The following is a 9903-nucleotide window of genomic DNA, read 5'->3' as shown; positions in this document are numbered from 1 at the left end:
GGAGTGGGATGCTTGTGCAGGGCTGCATCCCCACTGATCACGGGGTCATTCTCAACCCCATCACCAGTGGGAAGGGGGAGAGCTGAGACACCCTCTCTCTTGAAAGGGGGGTGTATAGTCTCAGCCATCTCAGCCCCCTTGCTCCTATCTGCTGCCCAGCAGGTGATCGATGCAGTGGCACAGGCCATTTCCAGGACACTGGGATGTGTGCTGCTGGACGTGGATGCCGGCGCCTCCACCAACTGCACCGTCTACACCTTTGTGGGGCCCCCTGAGGCCTTGGTGGAAGGGGCATTGAGCTCAGTCCATGTGGCTGGGCAGCTCATTGACATGAGCCAACACTCGGGTGAGCTTGGGAGAGGCCCAGGGCCTGGACGGGCGCAGAGGGGACTGCTGTACTGCTGGGACCAAGCATGGCACTGGAGCAGGGACTGTGGTCACAGGCCCAGGCCCGAAAGAGTTTAAGAAGCATTTGCACTACTACCAGGCACATGGTAGGATTGTTACGGCTGCCCTGTGCAGGGCCAGGGGTTGGACTCAATGATCCTGGTGTGTCTCTTCCAACTTGGGTTAGTCAGTGATTCTATGATTTTCTCACATCAGTGGTGTCCAGTCTGTAAAAGTGTGCAAAAGTGTGTTCTCCCTCCTTGTCTGCTTGCTCTTCCCACTTCCCATTCCTATATCTGCTCCGCCATCAGGTGAGCACCCTCGGATGGGGGCCTTGGACGTCTGCCCCTTTGTGCCAGTGAGAAATGTCAGCATGGAGGAGTGTGTCACTTGTGCACATATCTTCAGGCAGCGCTTGGCAGCAGAGCTGGGTGTACCTGGTGAGTGGGGTCAGGAACCTCTCCACATTCCATCCCATCCTGCATGATTCCAAATTGGAGAAAGTGCCAGCCCCTGCCTGGTGGTGCTCATCCCCAGCTGTGTCTTGCAGTTTACGTGTATGGAGCAGCAGCACGGCACAAGAGCAGGAAAGCCCTGCCCTCCATCTGTGCTGGGGAGTACGAGGCACTCCCTGAGAAGGTGAGCCTGGAGATGGCAGAGGCTGGGCAGACCAGACCTGTACTTCCCTGGCTGCAGGGAGCATACTGGGGGCTGGCGTAGTCCCTTTGCACCAAGAGGAGCTGGTGACACAGGTGGTCATGGCAGATTCCAGCTGGGGAAGGAGATGCCCTCCTTGGGAGGGTGGTATGTGCTCCTGGCGGTGCCAGCCCACACACTCTATTCCCTCCTCCCCAGCTTGCAAAACCAGAGTGGGGTCCTGATTTTGGGCCCCCATCTTTTGTCCCCCGGTGGGGAGCCACAGTGACGGGTGCCCGAACCTTCCTTATTGCATACAACATCAACCTGCTGTGCACCAAGGAGCAGACTCACTGCATTGCCCACAACATCCGTGAGCAGGGCCGCAGCCCCAGCCAGGTACCTCAAGAGCACGGGCACACCAGGAGCACACCTGCCTGTCCCTCACGCCTCCTGGGCTGTGCCCTGAATGTGGCAGTTGTTGGCAGCCCAGGTGCTTGAAAAAGGTGCAGGGCATTGGCTGGTATTTGGAGGAGGAGAACATGGCCCAGGTTTCGACGAACCTGCTGGACTTTGAGACTGCACCACTCCACACTGTCTATGAGGAGATCTGCCGAGATGCACAGGTGGGTGGCTTGGGGTTCTTGTTCCCAAGGGGGCTTCCCAGAGGATGTCTCCCACCAAGTTTTCTTCCTCACTGTCAGGTCAGGCTCTGGTTTCTCTCATGCTTAGCTCAGGCAAAGTGCTGAATGGCACAAAACTCCCAGAAACTTAGCAACTTGCTGCGAGCCCCCAGCTCCTCTGTTGAAAGCTTTTCTGTGAGCTTCCCATGTCCTGGGAAGGGATGAGAACCACCAGGCTGAGGTAGTAGTGGCAGCAGGGATCTGGGGAAAATCACATTTTTGATGTCCTTTGCAGGAACTGAATCTCCCTGTGGTGGGGTCTCAGCTGGTAGGGCTGGTTCCCAAGAAGGCCATGCTGGATGCTGCTGACTTTTACATCAAGAAGGAAAAACTCTTCATCCTGGAGGATGAACAGAAGATCAAGCTGATAATGTGGCTTCTCCAGATACCAGCACAAGGGTGGGATCATGGGAGAGAAGCATCCCACCCCCCACCAGCCTCCCAAAGTGGCACTGAGCAGAAATTTGGGACTGCTCAGGCCTCAGGCATGATATTTGTCTCCAGTGTCGATTTTGGGGGGGGACAGCAAGTGGGACAAGCTGCTTTATTGTGCTGAGGATGCCGAGATGCACAGGGAGCAGGAACCACAACGCGTGAGGATTGAGTGTGGGTAGCAGCTGCTTGTCTTGCCTGCATGGAGGCCAGGAGGGGAAGGAAGTGTACCCAGGGCTCAAGGACAGTGGGTGGCATTATGGGAGGCTGTCCCAGGATGGGGAGTAAGCTGGAAAGGAGAAGTCAGGCTCTGCTGTTCCACTGCAGGAGGGAGGGGCTTTTCCAGCCTGTGGGGAATGTGCTAGATAAGAGCAAGCTAATGATTTATCAGTACAGCTCCCAGTCATTCAGAGGTGACCCCACACCACCCCCTAGTCTGCGATGGGATGGGCTGGTGGTGCCAGCTGTCCTCTCCCTGGGTGGTGGCCCAGTCCCAGTGCTGACTCACCCATAGTTAATTAGCACTGGGGAATGAGGACGAAGCAGGACTTACTTGACAGGGTTGACACAGTGGTGCTGCTCCTTGCAGGTGGTCAGTGGTCTGGGCCTGGACTCCCTGTCTCCATTTCACCCCCAGGAGCGCATCATCGAGTAGAGACCCAAATCCTACTTCCTGTCATGGTGCCCATTCCTCCCTGGATGGGGGGATTCTGATGCCTGCACCCTGCACTCAGCTTGTTTTAGGAGTGGTGGTTGCTCCCAGCTCCTCTTCACAGCCTGGGGACATCTCTGCTGGGTGGTTGTGCAAGAGCAGGGTGGTCCCTGCTCCCAAATGCTGATGGTTGTGAACGTGGAGTGGGGGAAGTCCAGGTTGCTTCAGAAGGCAGTGGGAGCAGGTTTTGTGGCCAGATTTTAATGTTAAATTCCTACCCTATCCCCATGCAAAATTTCACTGCCTCTGGTTCTCATGCTGCAGCACCTGGTGTGAAACATGAGTCTGTGGGGGGAAAGGAAGGGAAATCCATCCATGAGGTGAAGTCCTTGTCACCCTCCCTGGGCCATGGCGGCGGAGGCATTTCTGTCCTACCAAATGATGCTTGCATCAGCCCAACCTGGCTAATGCAGAGCAACCCCACACCACCTGTGTTCCCCAGATGTCCCCATGGGATTCCCAGTTCTTACCCTGACCCTCAGGCTGGGTTTTTTTGAGTTAGTCCCCTACTCATTCACACGGCTGATGCTGGAGAGGGCAGTACTGGGTCTGGGTGGTGGTGGTGTCCCTGCACCTGGAGGGCTCTAAAACACCTGTGCTGCAGGTACTTGGTGGAAGCAGGAGAGGTGGACAGGGGGCTGGTGGCCAAGCCACTGGGTGCCTTTGTGCGAAGAGTCGGAGCAAGATCAGCAGCGCCAGGAGGAGGCTCTGTGTCTGCAGCTGTGTGAGCCCTGGTATGTGCCCCACACCAAGACAGAGGCCTGAGGGGCCTTGGTGTGCCAAGGGGAGCTTGCATGGTGGTAGCAGTGGTAGCAGTGGGCACTGTGTCCTACTGGAGGATTTACCCTGGCAGGGAGCAGCGCTGGGCAGCATGGTGGGGCTGATGAGCTACAGGAAGTGGCAGTTTGAGGATCTGGACCCCATCATGACGAAGCTGGAGCATTGCCACAGCTCCACCAGGCCATGGAGGAGCTGGTGGCAAGGCTGGTGGATGCTGACTCCTTTGCCTTCAGGAGCTACATGGTGAGGTTCCACCAGAGGCATCCTGCAGGGAAAGAGTGGGGCCTTCCAGCTGGGAGGAGGGCTGGGATCGCTGCGTTCTGGATTCCTTAGGAGCAGGGCTCTGACCTTAGAATTACAGAATCATTAAGGTTGGAAAAGACCTCCAAGATTATCAAGCCCAACCTTCTACTGAGTACACCCATGTCCACTAAACCATAGGGCAAAGTGCCATTTCTGCTTGCTTTTTGAATACTTCCAGAGATGCTAAAGCCAGGGCCTGGGAAATGGATGTTGTCACATAAGGGAGGTTTGCAAGAGCACGGGAGCTATGGGATCTGCCCCAAAGCCCAATGCAAGGCACGGTCTGGGTGATGGCAGCAAACCTGCTTCTCTTTGCCTGCAGGAAGCCATGAAGCTGCCCAAGAACACCCCTGAGGAGTGGAAGAGGTGAGCTGGGTTGGTGGGACTGGCTGAATGTGGGGGCACAGCCACGCAGCACTCAACCCAGGGCTGTCCCTCCTCCCAGGCGCACAGCTGCCATGCAGCAGGGGCTGAAGACCGCCATGGGGTGCCCGATGGCCTGGCAGAGAAGGTGAATGGGCTCTGGCCTGCTCTGAAGGAGCTGGCACAACACTGCAACCTGGCCTGCAAATATGACATCTAGGTATGGCCCCAGCTCACACACACACTTGCCCTGCAAGGTGTTCCCTCATGTCCTGACCTCCAGGATACATCTCTCCGGCTGTGCTTCCCAAACTGGCCAGTGGTTTCCACCCAGTAATTCTTTCGCAGCTATTTCCTGAGAATACCAACAGATTGGAAAGCGCTGCATGCTGCTGGGTGGTGCAGGGTGGGAGTCCTGCAGCATAAGGGTGTGACCTGCTTCAGCGCCCTGTGGTGGAGCTGGTTCAGCAGGAGAGCTTCTCGTAAGCCTGACTTTTCCCAGGTGGGAGCCAAAATGCTGGAAGCAGCAGTGTTTGGAGCTTACTTCAATGTCATGATCAACCTCAAGGACATCACGGTCGACAAGTTCAAGCTTGTGGTGAGCCGGGCCTGGCGGCGTGGCTGAGGGCAGGCAGCGGTGGCGGTGGCGGCTCAGAGCCCCTCGTGCCTGCCTGCCGCCAGTGGGATGCATGTGGTGCTCGGGGGATGGCTCTTCTGGCCTGTTGAGTGGCACATGACTCATTTTGTCCCCACACAGATGTCACAGAAGGTGTCCAGGCTGCTGGAGGAAGCAAAGCAAGGCTTGGCAGAGTTGCTGGCACTGCTGGACAAGCGGGTGGCCTGAGAAGGGCTTGGGAGTGCTCTGTGGGTTCTGCAGTAGCAAATACAGCTGGGAAATACTCTTGGCCTTGCCTAGGCTCTGTTGGTAGTCAACTCTGGAGAGCTGTGTGAAAAACATGTTCACTCTCCTGTGAAAACTTAAAAACTGTAATAAAGGACAATAGGAGACAAGGACCACAAAGCAAAGGTTATTACGGCCAGGTGCATCTTGGCACTGAGCCAAGACCACACTGTCACCTTTGGGGATACCCCTTAAATATCTTTTCCCTTACATCAGCCTGTTGCATATTCATAGACTCTTATGTATATCTATAAACTAGTTTACATTTTCCAGGAACTATTTCACATGGCCCTTCCTTTGGTCCGCCTTTTTAGAGTATGCGTGTTTCTTGGCTCTGGTTTTGACTCCTTCTCCTAATCACTTCCAGTTTGGGCCTTGGTCCATGCTTTCTTCAGATGGTGAGTGCTGATAGTTGGCATATCTGCAGAATGTGTCCTCATCCTGTGTTCATTGGATGTTATCCCATCCAAGCAGGCATTTTAACACAAGCATTGCTATTTCACTATGTCTAAGTGAAATTAATTAGCAGTAAAAATACAAACGATATCTTTATAATAAAGTTACTTTAACATCACACATATCAAATCCATTTTAATATTTGTGAAAAGCTAATATTATAATTTGTATCTATAACAGCTGGTCTGCTCAGGCACACGCAGCATCATATCCCCTGGCCTTTCCCTGGACAAAGGGGATTTTTGCTGTCTGGGACTTGGACCCCATGCTCCATCCTCCAATCCCTGTGGCAGAAGTAGACAATTGGATTGTCAGTGTCTGGGACCACAGTGATCCTAACAGAAAGGATGGCAGGATCCCTGTAGCACTGTCTGTAAGGAGACCCCTATGCATGAACACCTATTGACCCTGTACAGTCCCTTTGTCCAGAAACCCCCATGAAACACTTTCCTACCTGAGATCTGGAGCAAGACCTGGCACAGTCCCTTTCTGCCAGATGTCTTTCAGGCTGTGTGTTACAATTCCAACCTGTTGAATTGCATAGGAAGGGAGCACTGCCAAACATGAGGCACCATCAGAGGTATTAGCAGGGAGATGAGGTGGGTTGAGATGGGAGAAATCCTACCCCCTCTTCCTAGATCCTACAAGAGGAAAACCTGAAAATCAGGGCATCCAGCTGTGAAAAACACTAATCACTTGGTTTTTTTAAAATTTTAAAGATTTAATAGTAATAAAATAGTTATAAAAATAATAATACAAACAATTAGAGTAATAATAATTTAGACAATTTGAATGAAGACAATATGAGACAATAAAAACAAAGAGTTACGGACGTCCGGGTACCTTTTTCTGGGTAGCACAAGCCGGAAAAAGGACACCTGTTAACAAAGGATTAACCCTTAAAAACAACGGCCTGTTGTATATTCATACACTTCATGCATGATGCATAAATTCCATTCAAATACAGGATTCGGCCTGGTCATCCTCAACTTCTTCCTCCTAATCCTAACAGCACCTTCGAGGCGGGAAGAAGTTCATTTCTTCTGATAAGAGGGCAATAAATTCTTCTTCTCTGAAAGATTTAGGTGTCCTGTGGCTGCTATCTCGCTGCAAGTCTTTTCTTTTAAAAAAAAGTATCCTACATGGCATAGTTTCTATTTTAACAATTTTTATAACCAAAAACTATATTTAACACATTACTGAAGAGAATTAATACAGCGTTACTTTCTAACACAACACATATAATATTCATTTTGATATTTGCGAAAAGCCAATCATAAAATACGCATTTTTCACACAGCCCTACCTCCTGTCCCTGTTGACTGGGTGTGTCAGCAGATACTGTGTGCTCCACCCGCACACTGTGGCAGCACCCTGAGCAGTGTCAGGCCCCCACACCCGCTGTCCCACACCCCCATCTGTGGGAAGGTCACCCCTGTTCCTAGGCACTGTGCCTGAGTGGGGAACACAATCAGGGTTCATTGTGGGGTCAGCTGTCTCACTCCATCCCTCCCTTGACGCCGGGAGGTGTAATCACCGCCCTCCATAGGCTGTGTTTATTATCCCCGTGGGACCTTTGTCCCGGCTGGGAGCGGCGTGTTGACGTTTCTCGCGTGCCCATGGTGACCGCGCGGTGTCACCTCTCCGGTGTCACCCCTGCCCGCCGCACCCCTGCTCAAAGGGGGAGGGCCCCGCTATTTAAGGATGCCCTACAGCCGGGAGAGCTGTGCCAAGGACGGGGATCCCGAGTGCTGCCGGCGTTGCTTCTTCTGGGAGCTCTTCCACAGGTGCGTGCAGGGCAGCACGGGAGCATGGGAACCCGTGGGTCAGGGTGCACTGTCCCCACGGTGGGCACTGTACCCAGACACGTGTCCCTACGTGTCCTCTTGTGGCCCACGAGGACATGAGCTCGGCACCCAGGCTGGGCCAGTGTGGATTTATTTCTGTTAAAAATGGAAACCACATGCCTGGGCTGTGGGGGTGCATGGGGGGGGACAGTCGCTCTGGGAGTTGGTGCTGTCACCAAGGGGACAGGACGGTGGCTGGGGTGTGGGGGGGGGGATGGCACTCTGGTGGAAGTGAGCATGGTCCCTGTGCTGGGGGCAGACGTGGGACAGAGGAGACAGGTCCCAGCTGCTGGCTGGGAGATATCTCATGGCAGGCGGTGACTGATGGTGCCTGTCCTTCCCTTTCAGCTTGGAGACCACTGAGGATGTGTGACCCCAACCAAGGTGAGGGGCTGTGGGGCCAGGCAGGGCTGCAGGTACCACACAGTCATCAGGGCTTAGAGGGGAGCTCTATGCCATAGCCTCGGACACCTGGGGGTTTTACCTGAATCCCAAAGGGGTGTGGAGTGTCCTTTGTGAGGAAGAGGTAGATTGGAGTGGGCCATTTGGGTGGAAGGGTGCACCAGCTTCCTGCACTGCCTGTCTGGAGAGAGCTTGTCTCTGCCCACGAACAGGTTCCTCTTCTTCCTAGGCCCACCACAACCACACCTTGCAGTGTGCCCTCCTGCCCCTCCAGGATACCCTGGTCCTGGCACAGGTTCCTACCCTGGTGGCATTGCAGTTTGCCCTGCTGCTCCTCCAGGACACCCAGGTCCTGGCACAGGTCCCTACCCTGGCGGTGTGGCAGTCTGCCCCCCACGCCCTGCTCCGCCTGGCCAGCACCCTCATGGGCAGCCCCCATTGGGACATCATCCTCATGGACACCAGGAGCACCATAAGAAGCACCATAAGAAGCACCATAAGAAGAAGCACTGCAAGCACCATGAAGGCAAGGTAAGAGTGGGACAGCAGTGAGCCCTCCCCTAATTCTGCTGCAGACCTCCTCCAGCATACCACATCAGCTGGCCTAAGTGGCTGGAACTCTCCTCTCCTACCCTGTAGTGGCTGGAGCAAACTGCCCAAACATCAGTGGCTTTTTTTAGATGTGGAAACTCGTTAGAATAATAAATAGGCAAGAATGAGACATATTAAGTGAGTAATGGAATAATTAATAATAATAAATAATAAATAATGGAATAATAAATTAAGTGAATAATGGAAAAGCAATCCATTAATTTCCTTGAAGACATTTAAAGTGATAGCATGGGCTCAGGGCACAATGTGCATTGTGTTAAATTCCAGGACTTTGTCCTGCTCACTTGAGTGCAAGTCATGCCTCCAAAATGGACATTCACTCAGTGTCTTGCAGCAGAGGAACTGTTTGGCTCCCTCTTAAAAAAAAAAAAATCACCCCAAAAAAAAAAAAAAAACCACCCAAAAAAACCACAAAAAAAACCAAAAAACAAACCAAACAAAAAAAACCAACTAAACAAAAAAACCCCCAAAAAACCAAAAAAAAACCACACACAAAAAAAAAAAAAAAAAAAAAACAGGAAAGGAGAAGCAATTCCTTGTGCTTAGAGTAAATTCTGCAGAAAATACCATTCCAGGGATGGGCACCATCCTGAGCAGGTCTGAATGAGGAACTGCTAAACAAGGCCCCATATCCAACATTGGAGTTGGGAGCATTTCTCAAACAAATCCTACCAGCAGCTCCTCTCACTGGGAAACAGCTTTGGAAGGGATCTGCTGTGACGTTGGTCTTTGCTGGCAGAAAGCAAGACCTTTCTGGAATTTCCTTTATTGACCTTAAGAGCCTTATAAAAAAATAATAAAAAACCTCCAGCCTTCCCACAATATGGGGCAGCCACCACAGGGTCACTAACCCATCTCAGGAATGCTGTGACAGAGGCTTATTTCCCTGCTGTCCTAAAGTTGTTCTCTCTTCTCCAGCCCTCTGGTGGCTCATGCAGCTCAAGCAGCAGCTCAAGCAGCAGCTCTGACTCTGACTAAAGGTCTGGCAAGTCCCACCTGCTCCGTGGTGATCAGCAAAACATGAGGCCAAACCCCTCGTGGGAACCCCCTGCATGTCACTCCTCTTCCTCCCCCTTTCCCTTGGAGCAGTGTTTTGCCTGCTGAGTGATTTTTCTTGTGTGCAAGAGCTTGTAAATCCTTTGACCAGGAATCTCCAAGTTAATGGACAACATTTCCACCCCCTATCTTCTGGGTGAGCCTGCTGAAAGTCAACACATGCTTTTCCAATCTGCTGGTGTCTGTGTGTTTTTTCCTGGGCAATGGTGGTGGCTGCAAACATTGATCCCATAAAACTCCTTACATTTCACGTTAGCTTTCCCAGGTGTAGCAGAGGGAGTGGTTGGGGGATGCTGTAATTATGTGGGCTGACAACCTCCATGCCAGGGTAAT

At 52.5% G+C, this 9903-nt stretch overlaps 1 protein-coding gene and 1 non-coding gene across 2 annotated transcripts in view; both read left to right on the top strand.

The window, feature by feature from the left end:
• FTCD (formimidoyltransferase cyclodeaminase) overlaps positions 1-5761 on the top strand; it is a 6650-nt gene extending 889 nt beyond the window's left edge. Inside the window, 16 exon segments of the mRNA XM_050987568.1 lie at positions 163-346; positions 699-827; positions 938-1026; positions 1243-1422; positions 1512-1649; positions 1942-2078; positions 2233-2235; positions 2736-2789; positions 3455-3584; positions 3704-3790; positions 3793-3873; positions 4256-4299; positions 4379-4413; positions 4416-4516; positions 4799-4894; positions 5054-5761. Of these exon segments, the coding sequence (XP_050843525.1) occupies positions 163-346; positions 699-827; positions 938-1026; positions 1243-1422; positions 1512-1649; positions 1942-2078; positions 2233-2235; positions 2736-2789; positions 3455-3584; positions 3704-3790; positions 3793-3873; positions 4256-4299; positions 4379-4413; positions 4416-4516; positions 4799-4894; positions 5054-5140 (1575 nt within the window). The 3' untranslated portion in view covers positions 5141-5761.
• Positions 5762-7038: 1277 nt separating this feature from the next.
• Positions 7039-9743, top strand: LOC103824689 (uncharacterized). The gene is made up of 4 exons (XR_007780578.1): positions 7039-7440; positions 7849-7884; positions 8132-8433; positions 9433-9743. It is a non-coding gene; the product is annotated as an uncharacterized LOC103824689 (transcript).
• The last annotated feature ends 160 nt before the right edge of the window (positions 9744-9903 follow it).

Source organism: Serinus canaria (genome assembly GCF_022539315.1).
Source record: "Serinus canaria isolate serCan28SL12 chromosome 7 unlocalized genomic scaffold, serCan2020 HiC_scaffold_29, whole genome shotgun sequence".
Lineage (NCBI taxonomy): Eukaryota > Metazoa > Chordata > Aves > Passeriformes > Fringillidae > Serinus > Serinus canaria.
The sequence above is the reverse complement of the archived record's forward strand: the minus strand, read 5'-3'. Positions and strand labels throughout refer to the sequence as shown.